We start from the raw sequence: 14,474 nt of genomic DNA on the forward strand, positions 1-14,474 counted from the left end.
GGTGTTAAATGCCATACTGCATGGATGGTGGCAAAATTAGTGAATAACACTTGGATAACCTTCATGCATTATTATTCCTATAAATATTTATATATTAGTTTACATTTTTATGATGTTATATAAGGGATTTAATAAAGATCAAGAAAAAATTAGTGTATGACAAAACTAAATACAGCATATATAATTTGTAATGCATCCATGTATGTACATACATCCATCCATATATGTACATGTGCGTAATGTATTCACTGAATATTTGATGATTTGGGGAGTATTGAACAGAAACCATAATAAATTGTTTTATCTTTATGGATAGTCCTGTCTAATGAATATTTGATAGAGTATGGTTCTATAGTCTTTGTTGTGTTTCAGTGGGATTCCTAGTATTTAAAGTTTTTTTGTCGTTATTTTCTGACTGTCTCGTTCTCCACTTCTTTACAAACATCACTCGTTTATTCTTAGATGTTGCAGTAATTCTTTTTGATGTATATATAATGCTCACCCATTGTGAATTTCCCTACTTCCAGATCTAGTACCACAGAGATGTTTCTTGGCGATAAACCAAACCTTATATCCCGGTCATCACTGCTGGCCACGCCACCATCAGATAGGCAGCTCTATGGAGTCATACATGCTACATGATCATTGCAATTATAGATCAGACTTGATTAACACTGCTTACCCATCTCAAAGCTGATCACCTTACATTCAACCTTATTTGTGCTGGTCTTGTATTATGTGCGCTGTGTATTGACATTATTCCAATTTATTCTCCACATAATGGATAAATCTATTTTCCACTGGTTTGACAGCAGATCAAAGAGAAACTTGAGCTTCTGCAAAACTCTTCACCCCTGCAGCTGTGTGAAATCAATGGAAGAGGTGTTCAATGCTAGAAACAAAGACAGACTCACAATTCCCTGTTATTAATATAGATGTCGTATGACCTTCCATACAAGTAGGGTTGGTTAGACAGGCTTTCCTTGGAGAGATTTGCAATCAAGACTTGCTTTTTTGTTTAACTTCAGTGTAGACTGAATAAAGCAATACTATTTCTAAAATGGGGTTTATATTTTGCATATAAAAGTCATTTATAAACTACAAAGTGCAAAACAGAATAGATGTTCCAGTGGCCATCTGTTTCCATGTGGGCACATAAACATATTTGCATGCAGATTTAGACGTATTTGCTGTTGTGAGTATACTGAAAGCATGGCTTGCACACATCAGATACATACGGATGTAATTGACTGATGGCATAATATAACCAAGACATCAGCTCCTGTCTGACTCCTTCTCCTTGTTATCCTACTGCAAATGGTTCCCATCTGAAATATTAATTTAGAATTGTGGGTAAAATCTTGTTGTGACAGAGATTGGTTGTGTGGGCACCTCTACCCACATATAACTGAGAGGGACTCATTTTTTAATAATGTCGTGTACCCCTAACACATGTATAGTTTTATTAGATATTATGGCGTCAAGGGACATTTGTGCAAAGAAGAGTCCCAAAACAACATAGATACTTCCATTGTTTCCATTGATCATCTTTGTTTTCGGTATTCATCATACAACATTGAAAGAAGTGCTATATTGCATACCAGTTTATATATTTTTTTTACAGTGCAATGTTATGTCTTAAATCGCTTTCTCAGTGTAACTGTCACTCATCCAATGTAAATAGAAACATAGAATGTGACGGCAGATAAGAACCTTTCGGTCCATCTAGTCTGCCCAGTTTTCTAAATACTTTCATTAGTCTCTGGCATTATCTTATAGTTAGGATAGCCTTATGCCTATCCCACGCATGTAGTATGATACAGACTGGCTCCGCAAAAGATGAATAGAATTGCTTCTTTATTAAAAATGTGCAGTCAGGGCTCCAAACAGCTTTGTATAGTATAGCTGAATAAACAGATCAACTTAAATATGTTGTTTTGAGTTACATTGTATCTAAATGTATATAGTATGAACTGGATATTTGCAAACAGCTCATGATATTACAAACTCAAGCAACAGTGGTATATACTCCAAGTGACACATATATCCCATACTCCGTAACCCCCCCAAAAAAATCTAAATTGGCACACAGTTTTGCAAGCCTCTACAATTCCCGTCAATCAAAACCATAGAACTGCTGTACTAGAATGTATGACTGTTTCCCGGCAATGTTTGAGGAGTTAGTCCAGTAAATATAATTAAGTGGTAGTGTCTCATATGTCTAATTTGGATGTAGATATTGAAAGGGGTGCAAGTGATTGTTTGCAAATTCACAAGATATTAGTATGGTACAGACTGGCAAAGCAAAAGTAAAAAATTATCAGAATTGCTTATTTATTAAAATTGTGATATCGTGACAAAACAAGTATAATTTGTACAGGCCATAAGTTAACATACGAAGAAATAGGAGCCCAGAGTAATGAAAGAACTTCATTCTACATTTTACACTTTCTATTATTTATATCAAATTTTTCCAACAGCTCTTCAACAATTTCCAGTTTAGGTTTTCAAAACATTAGGGCATGAACATGGGCAGCTGTAAAACAAGCACAGACCTTCCTATCTGGGAGTTTGGTGGCTCTGATTCTTTGTATTTCCAGTGAGTAAGATGAAAATCTGATGAAATCACTGCTTGATACTCTATGTATTCATGTACTGACAAATCGGATTATTGTATTTAAAGAACGGACATTACAAATATTTGCTCTGTATAGGAGTAGGTCATAGTTTGCCGGTTTTATGCAAGAGCATAAAATAAAGAATTAGGAACTGTGATGAATAAAATGTAAACACAATTTTGGGGTGGAGCTAACAAAGGTTTATTTTATTTTTTTGCTTCTTTGTGATTGGTAATCATAAGCTTTAATAGGTAGATCATTGCTGTATTCGGGTTTATTATTAGAAATACAACACACGTAGCTTTAATTGGAACTACCACATAAGTAAAGAAATTGATTGAGTCATAATTAGTGTTAGCTATAGCTCATAGCTTATATTATATGGTGGAATCTATATTAAATATTTCCCTGTGAGCTGTATTTTCCAAAATGTTCTTAACATCTGTACATTTTGTTAATATTTGCCATTTAGAACATAATCAATAACATTATGAATGGAGTCTATATCATGAATAACAATGTGGAGTGTTATCCACACTGTAGAGTTGTAGTGAATTAGAATGCTTTTTAAGTTCAGCAAACAGTTACATGAATATATAAAAAAAAGTTGAAAGTAAACAATCCTTTGTGAAAAAGAATTGTTTAAAATACAGAACTGATCTGGCTTGTACAGTACAGATATTATACAATTACTGGAGTAGGTGAAAGGATTCCTTTGAAGTCTTGCTGTTTATTCCATTCAACGACACCTTCTAATAAATACAAGTGTATAAAATTGGTTTCAGAGGAATGTCACCTGGGACATGAAATCATTTAGAAAGTGGCAACGTCTTGTAAAGAAATAACTTTATTCCAATTGGACCAGAAGATCTCCTTCGCCCACGGTCTCACCAGCCTTGCAATGCACAGAGGTTACCTGTTCATCGAAATAAAGTAACATCAGTAACAATTTTTAAATAAAAATGTGTTTGGTTTTACTCATCATGACGTTAAACAAGAAAAATCCATCACCATTTTAAAATCTGTTTTGCAGTTGTGTATAGAAATGAAAGAAAGAAAGTGTAAAATAGTTTTAGCTAAATTTAAAATTCTATGAACACTTTTGGTTTTCTCCAATCATTGTCAAATTTTCAAAATTAGAGACAACAGTAGAAGTTTAACATTAAGTTAGTTAGTCCCGGGGAATATAATCATCAAATGTCATTTCAGTAAAATAAAATGATTTAATACATTAGCGTATGTCATATCTCACTATTACTGCATGGACTGTGTGTGTGTGTCATGTAACAGAATTAGTAACACCAGGTGTGGGGATTCTAGGCCCTATGTTATCATTAAATAAACTCAACGTAATATGCATTCAGCTTGTATAATATGGAAAATGAGATCAAGGCACATCAAATAAATAGTTGATGTATGTTTCTCTTTATATAACGTTAAAAGATTAATACCTTGGCTGTTTTCACGGCAGTCATGCTGTTCTGCATCTTCATAGCTTCAATTACACAGATCTCTTGTCCCTCGGAAACCTAGAAAAATACAATTGCAAATGTTCAGGGGTTTTTGCATTGTGCATGTGTTTCATCTGCAGAGTGTAGAAAATTACAGATATAGTATTTATTTAAAATATCCACAAATAATAAAAAGCATTAAATAAAGTTTATCAAGTTACAGGATGACACTTTGTGTCTATTATATTAAAACGATAACGTATGGTGGACTCTCCCCTACTGAATTTGGCACACATCAAAGCTAGTACAATACCTATGCTATAGTGAAAAAGTACAACCAGTTAAAACTAGCGGGGTTATTTACTAAAGAGAGAACCAACAGTAATTCGAAGTGAATTTCATATCTATATACAATAAATTCTGCATTCCTCTTAAAAACTAAAAAGTGTTAGTGGGTATTTTATAGGGTGACAAGATTAAACTGTTCCAAAATAGGAGCAATACGCTGTATTGTGCCAGCAGTATAAATGTGTATGTTTCTTTAGTCATTTAATTACATGATTTTGCTATGACGAAAAGTCATGATTTTATTAAAAACTGAGGCGAGTATTGCACCAATAGCAGCAAAGAATACAAAACAGTAAGAAAAATTGGCATACATAGTGATAGCCACTCCCATACCAAGTCCCAGTATAATAGTCAGCACCTCCCTACACATTGCCTCTTTCTTTGGGGATGCGACCACAATAAACAAACATCAAACAGGAACCGAGGGATCAGTTCAACCGCACAACAACAACTGCCTTTAAATCCCGTCGGAGTCAAACCAGGTAACCATCCAATGAACCGGGACAAATCCATCACAGGAAAACTGCCAACGTAGATAATTCCAGTATACGATAATCAGTTGGAGTCCATCAAACCAGTCCGAATTAGGCTTTGAAAACAAATATAGACAGGAGCCACACGGTTATTTCAGTCCTTGCAACTTAGTGCAATCATAAGGAAAAGACAGACCCTTTTCCAAGGTAAGCAAGAGACCTAAGAACAAACCCGGATTCAGAATATATACCGACCATAAAGGTTATAGCAATAATATCACCACTTACCTTAATACAAACCTTATCCAAACATAAACATACCAAGGGGGGAAGGTGTAAACCAAGACAGTAGTGTATCTAGGGTGGGACAATACTCGCCTTCGTGTCTTTAATAAAATTGTGACTTTTCGTCATGTCATAGCAAAATCATCTAATTATATAACAAGATACGGAGGCTCATATTGCAAGTTTAAAGCTGACTGAGAACCGTAGAAAAAAAAAACATGAGTCACTGGTCGAAAATAAAATTCAAGGAAAGTAGATTCCCGAGACCAGTTCGCCGTCCTTTTCAGGTCCTAAAAAACGTGCTCCCGAGGTCATCATCGACGAGGCGGAAGCACCCGGACAGAACGGGCTCCAAACACCGAAGTGTTAACACCCGCCTGTTGCAACACCTATTTCAACCAAGGAGCCATGGTAGTACTCGTCACCGGGGAAAACAGAGGTTGAAGGGATAGAAAAAGATGAGGCCTAGATGGCGACCGATGCGGCTCAGTGCGAATTTCACATTGCTGTAAACCCGCCACCGGGCACAATGCTGGAGCCGAAGGGAAGGCTGGATAAGAAACCGAATCGAATTGAAGTCTTCGTGCGTCTGGATATATCAAAAGTGAACCTCTCGGGAGTGAAGGAGTGAGCGTCAAAATCCAAGGCACGAACATCCGAAAACCTCTTACAGGATACCAGGCAAGGCATTGTGACCAATTTCACCGATAATTGGCGCAAGGAAAGGTCCGCATTAGATGGCTATGATTCAAACAGTGATTGCACCAAGGAGACATTCCATGTAGAGGAGTATCGTGGTCTAGGTGCAGACTCAACCCATGTGGTTGACATATCGAACTGCCGATATGTTGTCCTTACGTAGGCGAATGCAGGCATTGGCTGTCCCCTTCACGAAACTCTGAATCACAAAGGAGCCTGCTAGAAGCTCCAGAGCATTGATGTGCATTCTGGATTCGGTCTCTGACCAGCGCCCTCCTGTGGACACACCTTCGCAGTGGGCGCCACAGCCATCGAGGCTCGCGTCAGAGTCTATGATGAACTCCGGCTGAGATCCGAATATGGCCCTACCGTTCCACGCACCGCAATTGGTCTTTCTTTTCCAGTATAGTGATACCAGGTCCATATATGACGCTCCCTCTCGAAGATGAGCAATCTTCAACCGCTGGAGAGCTCAAGTGGAGGGTAGACTGGAACACAGGGTGCGATGCGGTCGGGTAAGTGCCCTGCAAAGTTTCTCGTGGATCGTCCGAACCTTCGATGAAGGTAGGCTCAAGGAGTCCTCCTCAGAGTTCACAAGGAAGTCCAAGAATTCCATGCGTCTGGAAGGTGTCAGACAAGATTTTTCCCAGTTGATGAGAAAACCCAGTCGGGTCAGCAGATCCACCGTCCATCGCAGATGCTGCAGGAGGGCAGAGTGATCCTGGGCCATGAGCAAAATATCGTCCAGATAAACGATAAGGTGAACACCCCGACTGCAGAGCCTGGCCATAGCTGGATTGTGCAGCTTGGTGAAGCACTAAGACGCAGAAGAGAGACCAAATGGAAGACAGATGAAGCGTCATGCGCATTCCTCCCAGCGGAAGTGTAGGAGGTCCCTGGAAGTCGCGTGCACCAGCAGGTAAGCGTCTTTCAGGTCTTGCTTCGCCAGTAAATCCCTGAGAAGATGGATGCCGGTACCGTACCCTGGAATTGAGCAGTCGCAGGTTGATAACCGGGCGCATTTGACCACCCTTTTTATTCTACCAGGAAGATATTGCTGATGAGGCGCCAACTCTATAGCCTCTTTTGCACGTAAGGCCGACAATTCCTCGTCAGTCAACCTACAATTCCGAAGGGAAAGACAGATTGGTTGAGGGGTAGGGATGTAATGAGGTGTCCCCACTATTTCTATTTGGAACACACTCACCATGTCCAGAACCCATGTGTCTGATGTGATAAACGCCCATGCTGGGGGAAAAAAGACGGAGTCAAGCTTACCATAGGGTCGTCTTCCACCGGGACCTCTGAATTTCCTTGACCGCCATGGTCGACCACGGGACAGGAAGAAGGGAGATCAGGTCTCATGGAAGTTGGGGCGCTGATTGAAGGAGCCTCTTCCCGAGCTGCGGGAATAGAAGTAGCCGCGGCCCGCGAAACGGCCCCTTGATCTGCCGGCTCTGGTAGAGACCCGTCCCTGGAACACCCTCCTCATGGAAGACTGGGCTTTATCTAGGGCAGTAAACACCCCAACAAAACGGCCAAGGTCCTTAATAAAGGAGTCCCCAAACAGAAGGCCTTGGGCATCCTTGCCAGCCTCAGTCAGGGAGAGATTAGCCAGTTTCGACTCTATCCTAAACAGGATGGCTTTACGTCGCTCCATAGATAGAGAAGCATTGACGCTGCCCACAATACAGATGGCCCGTTGGACCTAACCACGGAGTTCGTCCGGGTCAACTAGCCTGCCATCCCTGGCATCCTCAGCTAGATCAAAAAGCTTGGCCAGGGGCCCAAAAATGTCTAGGTGTTTATCCTGGCACGACCTGAGTTCCAACCCACCTTTGATAAGAATTGTGTAATGGGGCGGAGCCAAGCGGGAAACCTGACTAGGCGCACATTACCAGAGCTCCTACCGTGATGGCCCAAACTCGACGGATAACCCGAGTAAAAACGCTGGGATACCTCCACAAGTCAGCCTATCGGCCAGAGGAGACACTCTGGAACGCACCGATACCAGACTCGGCACCAATCCCGACCGGGAACCGCGGCAATAGACTGAGGCCTAGCGGACGCACGGGGGAAGGACGGCCGCCTTCCCGCCTGATGCGGAACACGACAAGCGAGAGCAAATCGTGCACCCCTCCCCCCCTGTGGACCGGTGGGGGATATCCCGGTCCCCGCCGGACAGAGTGTCCCGACCCCAGCACCAAGCGACAGGCACAAACACCTCTAAGAGACATGCGGTGACGGGAACTCCCAAGATGGCGGTTTACCATCAGCCATCAATATCTGATAAGCTACGAGAACAACCAGATGCAACGCACACCTGGGAACAAGCAAGTGACTCCATAACGCTTGCTTTTGAACGTTTCTGGGCCAAGCTAGAGGCACGCTTATGGACCGAAGTGCCACGCCGAATCTCCTCTGCTACGTCCGGAGCCGATGGCAGTCGGGTGAGTGGGGGTCCGCTTCAGGGCACCACCACAACCCAAGCGCCCGATTCCCACGTTTCAAGCCCTCCCGGGCTGAGAGCAATAAGGGGCAAGTCCCTGAGGTGCCGGCCACATAAGCGGGGAACAGCCAAGCGAAGCCCCAAGCGACCTGCCAAGATTCCTCGCACCACCCCGAAAGGGTTGAACCTGGCCCAAAATGGTCTCCAGGCTCGTGGCCTACAAGCACCAGCCCTCATGCAACCCCTGGGCAGAAGGGGACTCCCGCCTCCGAAACGACGCAGCTCCACGCAGACGAAACAGCACCCAGGCGTGCGACCCACATCAGTGAGATCACGGACGACCGGCAAGCACAAGGCCCACAGTGATGGAGTACACATCCCGGCTCACGCTGCGAAAGAGATGTCCCCAGTTTACCATGTCGGTACAGGCAACTTCCAGCACAGACCTAACCAGCGGGGATGCCCAAAAGTCTCCACACCGTACCTGACAGACATGGCCCCGATCAAGGACCGACGCCCGACATGGACCAGCGACAGGGTGAGAGGGGACATTGGGTTGGCAAATGCAAAAGACTACCTATTGAAGCACAACAGTGGCATCGGATGACGGTCTGCAGACCCACCGCTATGGACACTAGCCGTGCAGCGCAAAATTAAATGCCCAGTGCACCACCCAACCCTTTATAAATGACTTGATACACTTGTTCGTTTTAGCTGTTAAAAATATATGTCTATACAACATAAGCAAGTCTTAGCGAAGTTATATAATGTAAAATGTCTTTCAACATGTTAACATATAGTTCAACTATTTTGCTCAATATCTCCTTTGCTTAGGCAACACTCAGCAAGTACTTGATTAGGCAGCCGGAGTTGATCTAGTTACACGTCCCACTCGATCTTATGTTTTACTATGATTATGCTATATCTCAGCTACACTAAAGCTAGTTTCTCATTTAACCAACCATCAGTTCAGTCTTAGCCATGTAAGATGATTTGCAGTTAGATGTATGTATCCAGCTTGTCCACCGTTGCATAAATATAAGAATACGTTGAGACTGCAATGCTTTCTATATGACTTAAACTATAATATAAAAATTGTGCAAGCACTAACCTAAACCCTATTGTTGAAACTGTTTCACGAAAAGCATGCGGACTGCCGTTGGGGTACCACATGCCCGCTTGTTATATCTTAATGCACTGAAAATAAAGAATTAAAAAAAAAAAAAAAAAAAAGAATTGTGTAATGTTGGGGTACACATCCGGGGTTTCGCACACCATGCTAGGCACCACTGGTCTAGGACACTCAGCTCTGAGCTTATTACGTGCTGCCTGGCTAAGGGGGCGCCGCCGCACCAAATTTTCCAGGTAGCGGGCCACATGGTCCGCTGGGAGCCACTCGGCCGACCTCGGGTGGTGAAGGTCATCCGGGTTGAACAATGGCTCGCCCAGCGGGTCCATGAGGGCAGTCGCGGGAGGAGTCACTCTCATTCTGTGCTCTCGCACATTTCCACCGCCATGCCCGTCCTGCGTGGTGCAGAAAGGCTCTTTAGCATGGATTTGACACACTTTCAGGGCCCTGAGATAAGCTAGTCATATTGTTTCTGGAGGCAGATGGAGAGAAATGCATAGATTTATGGCTAGCTTTTCTTGGTGCAGTCCCAAGGGAGTCCCACTCATGACGCGGGGTGCGTGTCGAGGGATCTGTGGTCCCATGCCTGAGGGGCACGTCATTAATGCTTGGGAAATTGTTTGGGACAAGGCCGAGGACATAGTGCCCATTGTTGCCATAATGGCGTCGGTCACAGACCTCTGGAGCGCCAATGACTGCGCATCCCCCCACAGGAATTGGGCCTCAGGAGAGACAGCAGCAGCCCAAGAGGATGAAAGGGATCTAGTAGAATGAGCTTTGAGACCCACTGGAACCGGGCACTCTGAGGTTTGATAAGCTTGTATGATGGCGGCCACGATCCATCTGCTAATGGTCATTTTGCAAGCCCGTATGCCCTTTTTACACCCTGTTCCAAATTATTATGCAAATTCTATTTAAGTGTCACAAAGATTAAATATTTTGTTTTTCAGTTTAACTCATGGATGGCATTGTGTCTCATGGCTCTTTTGATCACTGAAAACAATCTCGGACACCTGTGATAATTAGATTGCCATGTGAGCCCAATTTAAGGAAAAACTACTAAAGGGGGGTGTTCCACATTATTAAGCAGAGCACCATTTTCATGCAATATGGGGAAGAAAAAGACTTTGGGTAGAAGGCCATGGAGCAGTCCTCTCAATATATACACGAATACATCTCATCAGATCCCATAAGGAAAGATCCTTACTTCCATCGCTTTCCTGAGTTCCTGATTGCAATGCTGGAAGAACAATCTCTTTGTTAATATGAAAGACAGAGGTGACTTTATGTCTGAATTCAGGTACTGTATGAAGGATGACTCTGTATTTGTGAAAAATGGTGAAGGGTTCTCTAGCAGACAGGGCATGAAGCTCCGAGATCCTCCTTCCAGAAGCCAAGGCAACCAATAAGGCAGTCTTGATGTAGAGAAAATGGAGAGGAATAGAGTCCAAAGGGGTCAGACTTCAATGCTCTAAGAACCAGAGGCAAGTTCCAAGATGGGGTGAACGGCTTAATTGTTGGTTTTATTTTCAGGACTGCCTTGATGAATCTAAGTCTGAGTTTAAGGCCCATTTGTGGTTGGTTAGGGCTGAGAGAGCCGATACATGGACCTTCAAGGTGTTATAACTTAAGCCCTTGTCAAGACCAGACTGCAGAAATTCTAGTACATCTTTTGTAGAAGGACTCTGGATATCAATGCTTTTAGAAGTAGCCCAGATGGAAAAAAATGTTCCATACTCTTTGGTATGTGGCAGAAGTGGAACGTTTTCTTGCTTTGAGCATAGTGTCTACCACTGCTTGAGAGAAGCCTTTATTCATCAGCCCTTCTCTTTCAATCTCCATGCCATCAGATTGAGAGAGGATGGATCGGGATGTAGAACAGGACCTTGATACAGAAGGTCCTGAACTTTTGGAAGCTGAAATGGAGGCTGCACGCAAAGTCTTATTTTAAAAAGAATTTCAAATTGAAACTAAAGAAGAACATTAACAAGAAAAGAATGAATAAAGAGTAACTTTAAGAAGGATTCAAAGAATAGTAGGGATAAGAGGTGAGTATGATCCAGTTATACCCTTTCCCAGGAATGAATTCCAAGGAAATTAAATCTTGGCGCTTTAAATAGGCATCTGACGTAATGAGTGCTATTGCGCATGCACAAATTAACTCGCACATGCGCACATACCGAACGCCGTGCGTCCGAAGGAAAAAAGTAAAGCACACGCGCGAACAGGCTAGAAAGCCTTACTCGCGCCCGCGTGTTCGTATCAATGAACGAATACAAATGACCTTGCAGGCGCCCTCCGTGTGAAAGAAGCCGAGAACCTTGCTAGGCTCCAGCGTATGAAATAGAAGGGCTGAAAAGTAGGAAACAGATCTCCTTACTGGCAAAAACTTTCCAGGTACTTTTATTCTTCCATGATCGTCCACATCTCAGTCAGTCTACTAGTACCCTTAGGGTTATTGCAGGGCATAGATAGTGGCACATACACTTGAGGTCACAGCAAGTCCAAAACCCATGGTCACTAAAGGGGTCTCTCCAGGGGGACACCTTTGCACAGGGCCGTGTACTGGAGACTTCCCAAGGGAGAGAGGCTGAACTCCCAAGGGGCCAGAGAAACCAATCCTCAGGTAAGCCATAAAATAATTTGTTTTTATATTAGTACTAAGACTAACATGTCCTATAGGAATAGGACAGGAAAAAAAAAAAGACTGAGGGAGGAGGAGATAGGAGGTGGTACTTATACCGTTTATTTAATTATTTGTCTAATTAGGGATAGGGAGGAGCTACCCATTGTTGTGCTGCCATGGATATGGCCAGGAAAATTATATATATATTATTACAGCTTGAATAGGTGTTGACTCTACAAAAACTGGTAGTGAAGAAGAGTGCATTATCTAGTGCAATTCTGCAGAACAAATGTTCTAATATGTGAGTGGATATGAGTCTTAAGTTTCTTGATATACTTCATTTTCTTTAAAATTTACATTAAAGATATAGCTTATGACATCACGATACAGTGCAGACAAGGCAAAGTTTGCAAATGTGGAGGCGGAATAAACACTGCTTAATTTCTCCTTTGTATACTTTCTCTATGCTGGGGCAAGATGCAAAGAGTAGAACTTATAAAATTGATTAACAGAAAGCTAAGATGGAGGTATTCATTTGCTGAATAAAAAGATGTGAATTTCCACATTTGTTATAATATTTCCGATATATTAAACATATTTGTAACATATAGAATAGGAATAAGAAACTATTTCACTGAAGTGCTTTATGTGTATGGAGTCTATCTTTCTTCACAGTTAATAAAAGTGCCAATCGGACAGCCAGGGAGGGAGTTTTCACCTTCCGTTAGCTCACAAGCACCTGTAGGATCAAAATCAAAAGACACCCAATCCCCCTCCTCTATGAAGTCATTTAAAAAAAGCCTTAAAGATAAAATAGGATAAAAAATTTTGTATATACACGCATACAGAGTGAGTGTGTGTGCATGTGTGTATGTATATAAGTGTGTAAATAACAGAATGCATTTCCATGTGAGTATATATGTCTGTATATGTGTGTGTCAGTGTTCAGTTGTGAAGCGTGTGTTTAGCACTGTGTGTGTGTGTGTGTGTGTGTGTGTACGGTGTTGGCAGCAGTATGTGTATTTGTGTATATGTGTAATTGTTAAACCTGATTTGTACTACATGCTCTCTCACTTAACTATCACTTTAACTAGTGGCTCCGCCCCTGTGATGAGTCACAGGTCAGAAAGCACGGCGGCCATCTTAAGTCAGTATACAGACTGGGTAGCAGTATATGCAGCTTTGTGCATACATAGTGGGTTGCAGTATATGCAGCTTTGTGCATACATAGTGGGTTGCAGTATATGCAGCTTTGTGCATACATAGTGGGTAGCAGTATGTGTAGCTATGTGTGTGCCTGTCATTTCTGAGCTACCCATTCTAGGCCAAAGTCCTCTCTCCTTTCCCTCTAGGTCTAGGTGATTGCCAAAGCGGCGGGGGAGACCCAATGTCGCGCATGCGCATTAGACCTCCCCATAGGAAAGCATTGAAAATGCTTTCAATGCTTTTCTATGGGGATTTCAGCGATGCTGGAGGTCCTCACACAGCGTGAGGACGTCCAGCGATGCTATAGCACACGAAATGTGTGCTATAATCCCGGAAGTGCCCTCTAGTGGCTGTCTAGTAGACAGCCACTAGAGGGGGAGTTAACCCTGCAATGCAATTTTTGCAGTTTATGAAAACTGCAATATTTACAGTTGCAGGGTTAAGAGTAGTGGGATTTGGACACAGACCACTCCAATGGGCAGAAGTGGTCTGGGTGCCTGGAGTTTCCCTTTAACAAGTAGAGTAGACACTCCCATCAGACATGCACCTGTAGGCAGGTGCCTCCTGTGCAGAATGGGAAATCCGGCCACGAGTGGCAGGGATGCTAAGCTAGTGCGAGCATGTTTTCCTCCTTGAAGTACAGCCCATTAAGAAACATAAGAAAGCCGTAATCACGTGTGGCTCCAGCACAGAGGCTTCTCAACGACAAACCCCTGATTGACATATTCCCTGGCACAAATTGAAAGTCCATTCTTGCAAACATTGCATAGAGCAGCTTTTGCAAGATGTTTCTTCATATACCCCTAAAGAAAAATGCAGGAAAAAAAATACATTCATGTTTTTGTTTGGGCTATGTCTACTATATTATTAAAAAATAAATAGTTTTATTTTCAATGTTGAGTGTTTTTTGAAACCAGTGATTCTTGCTTAGTCATTTTAATGGGCACAGAAACAATTCTTAAAGGATTCTCCAGGCAGTAATTGTCCCTGATTTCAAATATAGATTAGGAATAATAACAAAATCATAAAAAAATCACAACAGTCAATGTTAATACCAAATCCCCAAGATTAGTAGCACTTGAAGAGACCAAGAAGTGGCAGATATGCATCAGCCAATCCTGGTCCTTCCATTATTTTCAGGTCTCAAACAGTATGGGATGGGAGAAAGTATTTTTCTGTCACTTTCTTAT

The 14,474-nt window shown here is 42.4% G+C and overlaps 1 protein-coding gene across 1 annotated transcript in view; it reads right to left on the reverse strand.

Moving 5' to 3' along the window:
• Positions 1–2,621: 2,621 nt before the first annotated feature.
• PCCA (propionyl-CoA carboxylase subunit alpha) overlaps positions 2,622–14,474 on the reverse strand; it is a 532,298-nt gene continuing 520,445 nt past the window's right edge. Inside the window, exons 23-24 of the mRNA XM_063425353.1 lie at positions 4,070–4,147; positions 2,622–3,534 (exon numbers count right to left, since the gene is read on the reverse strand). Coding sequence (XP_063281423.1) covers positions 3,466–3,534; positions 4,070–4,147 — 147 coding nt within the window. The 3' untranslated portion in view covers positions 2,622–3,465. The remainder of the gene's footprint in view (positions 3,535–4,069; positions 4,148–14,474) is intronic.

Source organism: Pelobates fuscus, chromosome 1 (genome assembly GCF_036172605.1).
Source record: "Pelobates fuscus isolate aPelFus1 chromosome 1, aPelFus1.pri, whole genome shotgun sequence".
NCBI classification, from domain to species: Eukaryota; Metazoa; Chordata; class Amphibia; order Anura; family Pelobatidae; genus Pelobates; species Pelobates fuscus.